The following is a 15,434-nucleotide window of genomic DNA, read 5'->3' on the forward strand; positions in this document are numbered from 1 at the left end:
TTCAAAAAGAGCTCTAATCTGCCTACCATTGATGAAAAATATGGTAATGATGAGAGTGATGCAGGAATGGGTAGCCTTGAGATTTACAATGTGAAAACTAACAACAGACGAGTAATATGGCTTACCCCAGAAGTGAACAGCAAATTAATTAAAATGGAACTGGACATTGGCTTGGCTGATTCAGTCATTCCACAAAATGATTTTGAATGGCATTTCAAAGAGACTAGACTGAAGCTTCTGTCTAAGAACTTGTAATGGTGAAAAGACAACTCTTGTCAGAATGACATTTGTAACAGTGAAATACAATAACCAACAAGTCACATTGGGCTTCTATGTGGTGAGAACAGGAGGGCCAGCATTGGTGGGCTCTGATTGGCTGAGACCACTACAACTTGTGATTGGAGATCTATCCACTATTTGCATGCCATGTCCCCCACAATGGAGTCAACTGAAAGTGATTAAGAAAGGTATTGGATGATGCCACAGTAGCGTTTCAAGGATTTCACTGGAAAACTCAAACCTATCAACTCAAACATTTCATTAATAGTGTTAAATGAAAATGCCACACCCAAGTTTTACAAAGCCCGTCTGGTTACTAATAACATCCGTGATAAGGTAGTGAGCTAGATCGCGTGGAGGCTGAAGAAATTCTTTCAAAGTTTGAGTGGAGCCCATGGGCAACATCAGTGGCCAAGAGGAATGGGTCTGTCAGGATCTCTGGTGATTTTAGGGTCACCATCAACCCAGTACTAAGAGTAGATCAATATCTTCTCCCCAGGGTAGAGGATATCTTTGCAAACTTTTCTGGAGGAAAACACTTCAGCAAAGTGGACTTAGCTGAGGTCTATCTTCAAATGGATATGGAAGAAAAGTGTTGCTTACCATTAATGCTCACAAATAGTCTTATTTTTGAGTAGCATCTGCACCTGCATTCTTGCAGAAAGCTATAGACCAGATGCTGTAAGGCTGCCCGGGCACTCACTGTTACTTGAATAATGTGATTGTTACTGGTAAGGATGACAAGGAACATCTCCAAAATCTCAAGACAGTTTTAAAACGATTAGAGGATTATGGGCTCAGAGCATTGTACAACAAGTGTGAATTCTTTAAGCCAAGCATCACTTACTGTGGTCGCACCATTGATGCACAAGGATTACACAGGTGTGCTGAGAAAATTCAAGCAGTGCTGGATGCCCCGGGGACAAAGAACATGTTATAGTTGAGGTCCTTTTCGGGATTTGTCAGTTACTATATCCGGTTCCTGCCAAACCTGGCACCCCTTGAACTCATTACTGCAGATTGGGAAGAAATGGCAATGGACAAAGCAGTGTGAGGTGGCTTTCCAAAAGGCAAAGGAAATGGCAACTGCAGACGGTGTACTGACACATTAAGATCCGCATTATCCAGTGAACCTTGCCTGTGACGACTTTCCTTATGGTGTGGGTGCAGTCACATCACATGTTATAAATGATGGAAGTGAACGGCCCATAGCTTTTGCATTACGTTCCCTTACCACTGCAGAGAAAGATTACACAGATGAACCGAGAGGCCTTGTCTGGTATGGGGTGTAGAACCAATGCCTGTGTGGGAGAGAGTTTATCCTCATTACCAATCGTCAACCACTGGTGTCCATTTCAATCCACAGAAGGGTGTTCCATTAACAGCAGCAGCACAAATGCAGAGATGGGGCCTGTTTCTTGCAGGACGCAATTACAAATTTGAAGTCAAGAGGACGATTAATTGTAGAAATGCTGATTGATTGTCCTGTTTACCCTTGAAAAAGGAATTACTTGAAAAATTTACAAAAGTGAACACGCTCTTGACGTATTCTCACCAACGCAGATCAAAAGTCTCCCGATTATGGCAGAGGTGATCCGAAAGGAAACTAGAGAAGATCACAGACTGTCTCAGATCTACTTGGCCACCCAAACTGGCTGGAATGTGCAGCAGATTTCCAGTTCCCCCATTTTTTTTTACCAGGATGGACTTGCCCTTGACAGGAGTTGCCTTAGTTGGGGATGGAGAGTTGTTGTACAAGCCAAGCTGAGAGTTGAGATGCTGGAGGAGCTACATGTCAATCATCTGGGCATGTTCAAAGTGAAAGCATTGGCTTGAAGCTTTGTCTGGTGGCCCTGGATGGATCAGCACATCAATCAACTTGCCATGCACTGTTCAGGGTGCCACCACGTGCAGGAGCTGCCGAGAGCAGTGCCTCTCCATTCCCAGGAATGTTCTGCATTGCCCTGGTGGGGGATTTAGTGGATGCAGTTACAAAGTGGCCAGAAGTGTTTCCAATAGACTGCACTACAGCCTCGCACACTGTTGTTGTGTTGAGAAGCCTCTACCAGAATACTTGGTCAGTGACAGTGGACCACAGCTTGTTGTGGAACAGTTTCAGTCATTCCTGGGAATGAATGGAATAAGACATATTACATCTGAACTGTACCGCCCAGCTACAAATAGCTTGGCAGAAAGGGTTGTCCAGAGACTAAAGAACGCACTACAAGCGATGACAGCAGAGCACGATACACTGAATCACAAGTTCACCAGTTTCCTCCTTGCATATCACAATACAGCACACTCCGCAACCAGCAACTCACCGACTATTTTGGTTTCCTGGATCTTCCTTTGTACTTTCGCTTGGATCTCCTTAATCCCAATCTCAGAAGGAGTGTGCAGGTCAAACAGCCGAGGCATATTGAGGGTTCCTTAAACAAGGGGGTTTGATGTTTCACCCCTGGGCAAGCAGTCCTTGCGAGGGACTACAGAGGTACTTGGAAAGATTAAGGATAAAACTGGACCACTCCTACACAGTGGGGATTGCGTCTAGTGACGACACTTTGATCAGTGTTTTTTTATTAGGACACACAGTCCTCTTTTATTGTCATTCAGTGATGCATGCATTAAGAAATGATACAATGTTCCTCCAGTGTGATAGCACAGAAACACAAGACAGACCAAGACTAAACAACTGACAAAAACCACATAATCATAACATATAGTTACAACAGTGCAAAGCAATACCGAATTTGATAGAAGAACAGACCATGGGCACGGTTAAAAAAAAGTCTCAAAGTCTCTCGAAAGTCCCATCATCTCACGCAGTCAGTAGAAGGAAGAAGAAAAAACTCTTCCTGCCATGAGCTTCCAACGCCGCAAACTTGCCGATGCAGCACCCTGGAAGCACCCGACCACAGTCCGACTCGGAGTCCGTCCTAAAACTTTGAGCCTCCGACACCGAGCACCAAGCACTATCTCTGCCGAGCGCTTCGACCCCGGCCCCGGCCACCAGCAACAGGCAAAGCTGAGGATTTGGGGCCTTCCCCTCCGGAGATTCTCGATCGCACAGTAGCAGCGGCAGCGAACCGGGCATTTCAGAAGTTTCTTCAGATGTTCCTCCGTGCTTCTCACGTCTGTCTCCATCAAATCAGGATTGTGCACGGCCCCTATTTAACAAATGCAATATCGTTTCACCGGAGAGGCCGCGCGCGCTGCATTGCGCCGCCATCTTCTCCTCCCTTGAGAGAGCAAAGTCAATGATTTGAGAAGAAAGGTGCCCAGAATTATCAGAACCACCTCCTGCAATCTCAGAATCAAGCTTATTATCACCGGCATGTGACGTGAAATTTGTTAACTTAGCAGCAGCAGTTCAATGCAATATGTAACCTAGCAGAGAGAAAAAATAATAATAAATAAAATAAAAAAAATAGTAATAATAAATAAACAAGTAAATCAATTACGTGTATTGAATAGATTTTTTTTAAATGCCAAAAACAGAAAATGTATACTTATATATAAAAAAAAGTGAGGTAGTATCCATGGATTCAATATCCATTTAGAAATGGGATGACAGAGGGGAAGAAGCTGTTCCTGAATCATTGAGTGTGTGTCTTCAGGCTTCTGTATCTCCTCCCTGATGGTAACAGTGAGAAAAGGGCATGCCCTGAGTGCTGGAGGTCCTCAATAATGGACACTGCCTTTCTGATACACTGCTCCCTTAAGGCGTCCTGGGTACTTTGTAGGCTAGTGCCCAAGAGGGAGCTGTAGCCCCTCCATACCAGACAGTGATGCAGCCTGTCAGAATGTTCTCCACGGTACAACTCGTACAACCAGTCCCGAGGAGATCCCAGAGCCTGAGATTGTTTCACAGCCACAAGTCTCTCACCCTGCCAAGCAGAGTGACCACTGTCCCTTCCCCCACCCCCACCGTTATCCCACAAGAGTAAGAAATCCTTAGCAGCGATTAAATCTTTAGGCCTGAATGGGACAATTTAAAATTTACTGTGTCAAGAACCTACCAAACTCTACTTTAAATATAGTGGGGTGTTAGAAAGTTTGTGAACATTGTAGAATTTTCTCTATTTCTGAATAAGTATGGCCTAAAATGTGATCAGATCTTCACATTGAGTCTGAAAACTAGATAAGGAGAACCTAGTTAAATAAATAACACAAAAACATTATTTTTGTTTATTTATTTATTTATTGAGAAAGATGATCCAATATTACATGTATTTGTGACACTCTGTGCCTGAGTCCGTGCTGGGTTGGGGCTGGGCCCTCCCATCAGTGCTGCCCTCTGGTGTTCACCCAGTGCTGCTCTCTCGGGTGCTGTCTCGCCACTCCCCTCCTGTGGTTGCTCAATAGAAGAACAAGCTGGACCAGTACAACATCCACGTACACCATCGTTCTACAGGGCACGCCACTTCAGGGACATGGGGTTATATTTTTTTTCTGTGACTGTATGTCGCCTGCTATCGTAACTATATGTGCTGTGTGCTGATGATGGTGTGTTTTGGACCTCGGCCCCGGAACAATGCAGTTTCGTTTGGCAATGTTCATGTATGGTTCAATGATAATTAAACCTTAACTTGCACTCCTGCGCCCAACAGCAGCTGCATAAAACTAGTTGTGTTTGAAGACTGCTCACACATCTGTAGCTCCAGTTACCCATCACAATCCTCTCTCTACCTTACCCTTCCTTCAGCTTTATGTCGGATTTCCCATCGTGTCTCGGCCACTGACGCAGGTGAACCACAGGTTACATCAGACAATGGCTTTCTCTGAAGGCGATTTACATGTTATATCATTTGTCAGGACCTGCGGTAGAAGGGCTCCCTGTTCTCTGATGATCCTGTCATCTTGCCATACACCCGTACCATGGGAGGTGGCAGTGGGGAAGGGAGTGTGAGTTGGCTAGAGAACTCCCGAAGGGCACAGATTTCAGGCCAGTGACCTGCCCGCTCAGTGGCCACTGGCTTCTGTTTCTGGATCAGCCTGTGAACAGCTGAGCCAAGCAGACAGGGGTATCCCTGGATGAGACTGGAGGCACATCATGGGTGAGGGAATTCAGAGGTACAATTTAATGTCAGAGAAATGTATACCAATGTACATCCTGAAATGCTTTTTCTTCGCAACCATCCATGAAAACAGAGAAGTGCCCCAAAGAATGAATAACAGTTAAATGTTAGAACCCCAAAGTGGTACCCCAGCACATAAGCAGCAGCAAGCAACAATTCCCCCTCTCCCCACCGGCAAAACCACAAAGCATTGGCACCGCCACCAAGCTCTCAAGCGTGAGCAAAGCAATAGCAAAGACACAGACCTGCAGTTACCCCAAAGACTTTGCATTTCACCCGGTATTCAACATCCCACAGGCTCTCTCTCTCCCCCTAATAAGGGAGAAGGAGGTGTCACCGTTTTCCCAGCGAGTGGGGAGACATAACAAACAACTCACTGGTTTGCGATGTTAGAAGTCCGTTACATTGCTTTTCTCGAGCTCTGTGCCCAAAAAACTGGGCACACGGCCGCAGATATCCCGACTCCCCAGATGACACATGGGTCTCCTGTCGTGACACCGACCCTCGATCTGTCTGTCTCCAGAGCCCCGAGATCCTCGGCTTCCGAATCTGAGCCGGATTCTTAGGCCGAGCCTTTGGCATACCGAACCACAACGGCTGGTTGTGAAACCCTGGGAACGGGTCCCATTCCTGCAAGGAACTGAGGTCAGTGTGTAACTCCAGTTCAGGGCCTTCCAAAGAACCCTGAAAGGGAAAAATAGAGATATTAAAGATGGAGATAGAGCTTTTTCCAAAGATGCAAACAAAGGAGTTGCCATTAGGTGCCATTAATCCTCTTAAGCTCCACTTATTATTGACAAAATGGCCAGGTTTTGTTGGACCCAGAGAGGCTGATTGTTCCATGACTGGACAAACTAGACACACGCTAAGACTGGTATTAGGATGTCAGCTGTTCCTGGTAAATCACTTGGATGAAAAGGCAGGTGGGTAAGTTAGTAAGTTTGCAGACTATACAAGGATTGGTGGTGTTGTGGATAGTGTAGAGTGTTGCCAAAGGAAACAGCAGGATATAGATCAGTTGTAGATATGGACAGAGAAATGGTACATGGTGTTTAACCCTGCCAAATATGAGGGTTAAAACGTTGTCAAATTGCATGTAAAGAGACACTATGCGGTTGACGACCTTAACAGTGTTGGGGTACAAGTCATTGTTCCCTGAAAACAGGTACTCAGGTTGATGGGGTATACAAGAAGGCATTTGGTATGCTTGCCTTTATTGAGTTCAGGAGTCAGGAAATTATATTGCAGCTTTATAAAAATCTAGTTAGGCCGCATCTGCAGCATTGCATTCAGTGCTGATGATCCCACTATAGGAAGGATGTGGAGGCATAGGAGAGGGTGCAGAAGAGGTTTGCTAGGATGCTTTCTGGATTAGAGGGCATGTGCTGTCATGAGAGGTTGAGCAAATTTGGATTGTTATCTCTGCAGAACTGGAGGCTGAGAGGAGTAAGATTATGAGTGGCATAGGTGGGGTGGATAGGACAAGACAGTATAATCTTCCCTGGATTGAATGTCTTAATACTACAGAGCTTGCACTTCAAGTTCAATGGAGATGTGCAGGTCAGGGATTTTTTTACACACAAGAGTGGTGGGTGCCTGGGGTGGTGGAGGAGGCAGATATGATGGAAATGTTTAAGAGATTCTTAGGCATCTGAGTATACCGAGAATGGAAGGATATGGACATTGTATGGGCATAGGGATTAGTTTAGTGAGATTTTTGATTACAAGTTTTATTAGTTTTCTGTGTATGTGTGTGTGTATGTGTGTGTGTGTGTGTGTGTGTATGTATGTATATATATATATATATATATATACACACACACTTAATTTTCACATTTCCTGCCAGTAATATCTTAACATTTAGAAGATTACGTAGTATTGCATATAGGAATGAAAATGCCTAGTTCATCGATGCCTCAGATCCACACATAACTGATGTGACTAAAGTCAAGTTTATTGTCATTTAACTATATACATGTACGATATACTGCAAAACTGTAGGATTCCATAAGACCAGAAGATATAGGATCAGAATTAGGCTATTCAGCCCTCTGGGGCTGCTCTGCCATTCCATCATGGTCGATTTATTATCCCTCTCAACCCCATTCTCCTGCCTTCTTGTCGTAACCTTTGACACCCTGACTAATCAAGAAACTATCAGCCTCCGCTTGAACTGTACCCAATGACTTGGCCTCCCCAGCTGTCCGTGGCAATGACTTCCACAGATTCTCCACTGGTTTCATGTGAACACCAAATGGTTTTCCGATGCTATATGGTTCCGTGTTCTACATGTTGCTAGACCAATTGTTCCTTATCTCATTTGGTGCGGTTAAAGTTTAACTGGTATTTGTTTGTGCTATCTGCTTACAAGTTTCTTGTATCTGCCTCAGAAGTTGTAAAGCTGCTGTTCCACTTCCTGCCCCAAGTCCAATCTCTTTACCACCAAACCCTGGTCTGACCCTCTGCCTCTCTGGTGCCCTGACTTTCCCCCTCCCTCTCCAGGAGAAGCAAACTTGTTGGGCCATTCTGTTAGAGGACACCATCTTTCTGGACTGCTCTAGCCTCTGTCCCAGTGGATAAGCTGGTTAACCAGCACACAATACCTTAGAGATTTGTTCTGCTGCTGATGGTGGTGCTGAAGGCTATGGTTGCCTTATAAGGTATCTGGAGAGTGCCCCCTAACAGGTGTATGTAACAAGTAATGAAGGGAAGATCTGTCCTCAGTAATTACTCATTACTTGCAGGAGTGTGGGAAACCATTTTTTATTTTATTTATTTATTGTGATACAGCATGGAATAGGCCCTTCGTGCTACACCGTCCAGCACTTTCCCAATTAAATCCTATCCTATCCTAACCTAACCTAACCACAGGACAATTTACAATGACCAGTTAACCCACCAACCTGTAGGTCTTTGGACTGTGGGAGGAAAGCAGAGCGGTCACAGGGAGAACGGACAAACCCCTTACAGGCAGCGGCAGAATTGTACCCAGGTCGCTGGTGGTATAAAGCGCCGTGCTAGCCCCTACACGGCAGTGCTGCCCCGGTCACAGGTCATTCTACAGGTGCACAGAAGAGAGTATCCTCACATGCTGTATGCGATGAAAACCACACCTCGGCGGACAGGGAGGCTCTGCAGCAGGTAGTCAAGACTGCCCAGTGCATCACCGGCAGCAGCCTCCCCGCCAGCTGTAGACTGTGCCGGAAAAGGACCAGTTAACGTCATGAGGGATCCCACCCACCTTGCTCATAGACTGCTTGTCCCACTCCCATCGGGGAGGAACCTACGTAGCATCCGGCACCAGACTGAAGAACAGTTACATTCCCAAAGCAGTAAGGCTGATTGACACCTCCACCCACTGACCCACCCCTCCACACCCCCAACCACCACTACTTTATCATTTCCTGTCGGTCACCTCGCATATGGACACTCCTGTTGCCCAGTATTGTGTGTTGGTTAACCATTGTGGACATCTAATCTATGCATATAAGCTGTCTTATGTCAATGTATTTATTGTGTTACTTTTATTATTTTGCTCTTTATCTTATTGTGCTTTTTCTGTGCTGCTTCGGATCTGGAGTCACAATTACTTTGTTCTCCTTACACTTGTACTAGATGTGGTGTTAAACAATCTTGAAGTGATTTGTCAGGAAGAAGCTGCTTCCAGGAGAATGAGATTGAGAGGGAAATGGATCAGCCGTGATAAAATGGTGGAGCAGACTCCTGGGCCGAATGGCTATATATTCTATTGCTATATATTAAGGTCTTGTAAGCCACTTGTATTTTAATTGGTTGAAGTCTCCTTAAATCCGGAGACAACAGGAATTCTGCAGATGCTGGAAATTCAAGCAACACACATCAAAGTTGCTGGTGAAAGCAGCAGGCCAGGCAGCATCTCTAGGAAGAGGTACAGTCGACGTTTCAGGCCGAGACCCTTCATCCTGGCCTGCTGCGTTCACCAGCAACTTTGATGCGTGATAAATCCGGAGACACTGGAATCATTCCTTGCTCCAGTTTGATTCACAACCTGAGCTTGTGGTGTCGAGGGGGAGGGAGTAGAGTGTATTGTGAGGGGTGGGATGGGCATCTTATGCATTCCCTCCAATGAAAGTTAAATATCCCACGTATCCTTTTCAAGGACTGGATTTCCCCGAGGTTTCCAGGGTTAATATTTGTTCCTCGACAAACGTCATAGGAGCAGGTGATCCAGTGATCTTCACTTTCTAAGTCTGTGGGAGATCTCTGTGCTTCTGTTGGCTCTGTTTCCTAGTTTACAAACATAACGCCATTTTAGAAAAAAGATCAGCTTCAAGGGGTCTGACTGCCTGGTTTTCCTTGAGGTTTGCAAAAGCGCTATAGAAATGCGAATTCCTTTGACGCTATCCTGTGCCTGCAATGGCGTCTGTATAATGGTTTGTCTTTCTCCTTGCAGTTGACATGGATGATGAAGATGGACGTTGTCTGCTAGATGTAATTTGGTATGTACTAAGCACCAACTGGACTGGTTTTGTTGAGAATCAGAATCAGGTTTAATATCGCTGGCCTATGTCTTGAAGTTTGTTGTTTTCCAGCACCAGTGCGTTCCAATACATCAAGAAAATCTATAAATTACAATAAGAATTGTATATATATTTTAAATAGTGCAAAAACAGAGCAAAACAGTAGCAAGGTAGTGTTCATGGGTTTATTGTCCATTCTGAAATCTTGACAGCGGAGGGGAAGAAGGTGTTCCTGAATGGTCGAGTGTGTGTGATCATCTCCTGTACCACCTCCCTGATGGTAGCAATGAGAAGAGGGCATGTCCTGGGTGATGGGGGTCCTTAACGATGGATGCTGCATTTTAAAGGCATCACCTAATGAAGATGTCCTCGATGCTGGGGAGGCAAGTGCCCATGATGGAACTGGCTGAGTCTGCGACTTTCTGCAGCTTTTTCAGATCCTGTGCAGTGGCCCCTCCCTCCACATCAGGCATTACTTCCACCTTCAGAGTCAGTGCTTATCCACTGGCTGGAGTGTGGGCAAAGATGTTTATGTTCTGCCAACTCCAGCAGAACCTGTTCTTATTTTGAGAATGAGATGTGGCCTGGTGAGGACCAGGCTACTGGTCAGGGGTGAGGTGGTGGAGCGGGAGGAAGCCGGCCCCCCTCCTCTTTCAAACTCTTCTCAGTCGCACACAGTGTGCACCTTCCCCTGACTGCACCACCTCCCGTTTGTAGTGCAGAGAGCATTGACTATACAGAGAGTTGGCAAGCTACCAACTATTCATCCTACTGTTATCAGACTCTTGAAAGGGCCTCTGATACAAGATGGACTCTCAACCTCACAATCTACCTTGTTTATAGAACATTACAGCGTCGCACAGGTAGTACAGGCTCTTTGGCCCACAATGCTGTGCCGATCTCCTAACTGACTCTCAGATCAAACTAACTCTTCTCTCCAATGTAACCCTCCATTTTTATCATCCATGTGCCTTCTCAGTCTTTCTCAAACGTCCCTAACGTATCTTTTTAATTTACAGTGTCTGTCTGTCCGTCCACCCTTCCGGCCCTTTGAGCCGTGGTGCTCAGCAATCCCGTCACGGGACAGTTTACAATCACCAATTAACCGACCAACCGGTACGTCTTTGGACTGTGGGAGGAAACCAGAGCACCCGGAGGAAACCCAAGCAGTGATGTGGAGAACGTACAAACTCCTTACAGGCAGCAGAGGGAATTGAACCCTGGTCGCCTTCACAATAAAGCACGTGCTGACCACTACACCACCCTGCAGCCTGCCACTCCTGGCAAGGTGTTCCACACATTCCTCACTCTCTGTGTTTTAAAAGGAAACTTACCTCTGGCATACCCCCGCCTGTACTTGCCCCCAGACACCTTAAAGTTATAGCCCCTGGTATTAGCCGTTTCTGGCCTGGGGAAAAATCTCTGGCTGTCCACCCAATCTGTCCACTTATCACCTAGTACGCATCTGTCAAGTCACCTCTTATCCTCCTTCGCTCCAAAGAGAGAAGCCGTAGGTTGCTCAACCAATCTTCGAAGGACATGCCCGCTGGTAGCATCCTGGTAAACCACCTCTGCGCCCTCCCAAAAATTTCCCCATCCTCCTTATAATGAGGTGACCAGGCTCTCCCCCACCCCCAATCAAACTACAGTTCACAAACCCGCACTGGTATGTCAGGCAGGCTGTGTCTCTCTCCATCGAGGGAGAGGGAGGTCGTTCCCGTATCAGTGAGAGGGGAGACCAGCAACTCCCTATTCCAATGTTACAATCTTCTGTGTCGCTTCTCCAAGACCCCTGTCCAATTGTGGTCTGACCCCAGTTAACATCTTCTACCTTATTGTTTACCTGCACTGAACTTTCCGTGTAGCTCTTACACTTTATTCTGCATCCTGTGTTGTTTTACCGATCAGGGTCACATGAAGCCATGGGATCAGATGGTGGATGGTCGTATGAGCAGCCGGTGCAGATCACCAGTCCTGGTCATGTGACCACTGACACCAGGCGGACAGTCTCTAATGAGTATTGATAATGGCTGGGGTCACCCATCTTGTAAAAACACTACCCAGAAACATAGAAACATAGAAAACAGGTGCAGGAGTAGGCCATTCAGCCCTTTGAGCCTGCACCGCCATTCAGTATGATCATGGCTGATCATCCAACTCAGAACCCTGTACCAGCCTTCCCTCCATACCCCCTGATCCCCGTAGCCACAAGGGCCATATCTAACTCCCTCTTAAATATAGCCAATGAACTGGCCTCAACTGTTTCCTGTGGCAGAGAATTCCACAGATTCACCACTCTCTGTGTGAAGAAGTTTTTTCTAATCTCGGTCCTAAAAGGCTTCCCCTTTATCCTCAAACTGTGACCCCTCGTTCTGGACTTCCTCAACATCGGGAACAATCTTCCTGCATCTAGCCTGTCCAATCCCTTTAGGATTTTATACGTTTCAATCAGATCCCCCCTCAATCTTCTAAATTCCATCGAGTATAAGCCCAGTCGATCCAATAGCAAACCAGTTCTGTGAAAAAAATTTGCAAAGAATAATCACGGTCATTGAAAGACCATAATCACCCACATCATACAGCATGCAAAAGGCCAAATTTAGAGTATTGTGTGCAGTTCTAGTCACCTACCTACAGGAGTGATCTCAATAATATTTAAAGAGTTGGAGGGAAAGGGTTGTTCCCTGGAGTGTAGGAGAATGAGGGGGACAGTTGATAGAGATATTCAAAATTGAGGGATATAGATAGGGTAAATGTATGTAGGCTTTTACCCTCAGGTTGGACAAAACCAGAACTAGGATAAGGGATGAAAGGTGAAATATTTAAAGGGAGTTTCTTCACTCAATGCGTGCTGCAAGTGTGGAACGAGCTGCCAGCCCAAGTAGTGGATGGAGATTCCATTGTAACATATAAAGGAAGTTTGGATAGGTAGATGGATGTGGTCCCAGAGCAGCTCACTGGGACTAGGCAGAAGACCGGGTCGGCATGGATTCAATGGGCCGAAGGTCCTGTTTCTGTAGTGCTCTATGACTGTATGGTCTTTGCCCGACTCCCACCCTTTTCCCTGCATATAGAACTGGCAATTATAAGGAGGGATCATAGCAACCCATGTGCAGGAGGGTTTTGGGACTGTGGTTTGGAGAGGTGGAGAGTCGTCGGGGTAATTGCATCCGGTAATTAGCCTGATCTCAGATGGTGATGGCTTCTGGTTGGTCGGCCATGCTGCTGTTGTCCGGGAGCACACACCCCACCCATTGCCTGCTGGGTTCCAGCAGACAGGATTTGGCAGTTTCACACCGCCGCAAGTCACCTAATGTGGCCAGTTGGTCTGAATAGTAACGAGGATGGGTATACTTTTTCCAGCGTTAGTAGAAGTGGAGGACGCATGGTTTGTCATCCTGAGGTGACGCATAGTCTGTAGATCTGCTCATAGAGGTCACAAGCTCTCTGCTCACGCAGTGCACGGAGTAGACCCACCGAACACTCCAGTGAAGGAGGCTTGCCCCACCCGATCTCCACACTGGCAGTTCTAGTGTCTGTGGTTGGATTCTGTTGCCTGCTCTGGTTATTTGTGACAAGGATTACCCACGTGTATAGTGTGCAAAACCACGGCCTTGCAAATCTCTTGTCCTTTATCTGGCCTGCTTTTAAATTCGCTGTAATGATTTGTTAAATAACACACAGGGTTATTTTTGTGACTGTCCCTTAACTGAAACTCTCGGGTACAGCTGTGGCTTTGATCGTTACCAGGTTTTGAGTGACTCAGCGGTTAACCCACTTCATGTGTCCACTGATGTTGTCTGGTGTGCTTGAGGTTTCTTTCATTACGAGTGGCTTCATGTGCTGATGTCTGCGTATATTAACCATGAACAGCGGGAAATCTGAAATCAGAGAGGAATGGAAACACTCAGCTGATCAGGCAGTGTCTGGCAGGGTGGGGGGTAGAGAGAGAGGTGGAGGGGGGAGGAAGAGAGAGAGGTGGAAGGGGGGTGGAGAGAGGCAGAGGGGGAGAAAGGGAGGTGGATAGACAAAGACAGAGACTTAATAGTTCACATCAAATCAGCCCATTGCTGGTTGAAAAGGTGCTGTTGAATGACCTTGGGCCACAGCCATCCACATGAAGACATTGCCAGGGTGCTGTTGGGGACGAGTCTCAGGGTGTGGGGCCACTGGTGGTGAAGGGATGATACATTTCCAAGTCCGAGTTTCCCTGTTTGTCCCATCAGGATGAGGAGGTTGTGCGTTTGAGAGGGGGGAGCGCTTCCCTCACACACTGCATGTCCATCATTGGGAGGACTGGGTGGTGTAAGACGTGTGTTTGATCTGCACCATCCCAGTCCTTGTTGTTTTGTCGGCTTTTGATCAGATGAACCTGTAGCCATTCCTAAAATGTATTTTCTCCCCCCCTCACAGTGACCCCCAGGCTCTAAATGACTTCTTGCACGGTTCAGACCAGGTAAGACTGACTTGCTGATGTGGGATTTGTATTGGCTCTCTTCGATGCTCTAAAATCTCACGTGTCCCAGTCTCAAACTTTGGGAGTAAACTTAGAGGTCACAGTCCCATGGCACTTAAGAGGCCATTTGGCTTGAAAGGCCCTATTTATGACTGACTGAATCAGCCCTCCTGTTCCCAATGTTTGTCCAATAAGGAGTGCCAGGTTGTACTGTGGGTACAGTGCCCCTCTCTTAACCTGCTTGTGAAATCATTCCCCACTTCCATTCCCGAGCCACCCATTCTAAATCCATGACTTTATTCCTAACCTGCTCCAGCTAAACCAGTTTTTCTCTTGTTTGTTCTCGGTATCATCCACAGTAGTTCAGAGTCCCAGCCACACGCCTGCATGCCTTGACATCCTTCCTAATGCGTGTCCGGACCTCCCTTCCCTGTGGTGGCCGTGACATCCTCCCCTACCTGCCACCCCCCGTTGCGGCCGTCATGCCCTCCCCTCCCCCCCCCCAGCAGCCTTCACTCCCTCTCCCCCCCGCCCCCGTGGCGGCTATCTTGGTCTGTGGCCCCACAGTTGTTCTGGCCCAAACTACCCCACCTCCCCTCACCTCTAACTCCACCCACCCCACCTCTATTTATACCCCCCACCCACCCCACCTCTATTTATACCCCCCACCTCCCCCACCTCTATTTACACCCACCCCCACCTCCCCCGCCTCTATTTACACCCACCCCCACTTCCCCCGCCTCTATTTACACCCACCCCCACCTCCCCCGCCTCTATTTACACCCACCCCCACCTCCCCCACCTCTCTCCACACCCTCCCCCACCTCTCTCCACACCCTCCCCCACCTTTATCTAGGCCCACCCCCCCACCTCTATCTGCACCCTCCCCTCTGCATCCCCTCACCTCTGCTGTAACCTTCCTTCAGGTTAATACTGATTCCGCCAGTAATGTTAAATCATGGAGAGATGTAACCAGGAAATGGGCCATTCAGCCAGTCGCATCAGTGCTGATCGACAAGTGTTCATTCACACTAACAGCACTCCATTCTCCCCCCCCTTTCCATTAGCTCCTTCTGCGCCCCCCCCCCCCCCCCCAGATCCTTGGACAAGCTACAGTCAGCC

The 15,434-nt window shown here is 47.0% G+C and overlaps 1 protein-coding gene across 11 annotated transcripts in view; it reads left to right on the forward strand.

The window, feature by feature from the left end:
- Nucleotides 1-15,434, forward strand: part of LOC140206167 (BRD4-interacting chromatin-remodeling complex-associated protein-like) — a 177,252-nt gene that overhangs the window by 86,668 nt on the left and 75,150 nt on the right. For all 11 annotated transcript variants that reach the window (XR_011888081.1, XM_072274419.1, XM_072274417.1 and 8 more), the window contains 2 exons: nucleotides 9,790-9,835; nucleotides 14,270-14,312. Coding sequence is in view for 10 of the 11 variants with exons in the window: in XM_072274419.1 (XP_072130520.1) it covers nucleotides 9,790-9,835; nucleotides 14,270-14,312 (89 nt within the window). In the remaining variant the exon portion in view is untranslated. The remainder of the gene's footprint in view (nucleotides 1-9,789; nucleotides 9,836-14,269; nucleotides 14,313-15,434) is intronic.

This window comes from Mobula birostris, chromosome 12, assembly GCF_030028105.1.
Source record: "Mobula birostris isolate sMobBir1 chromosome 12, sMobBir1.hap1, whole genome shotgun sequence".
Lineage (NCBI taxonomy): Eukaryota > Metazoa > Chordata > Chondrichthyes > Myliobatiformes > Myliobatidae > Mobula > Mobula birostris.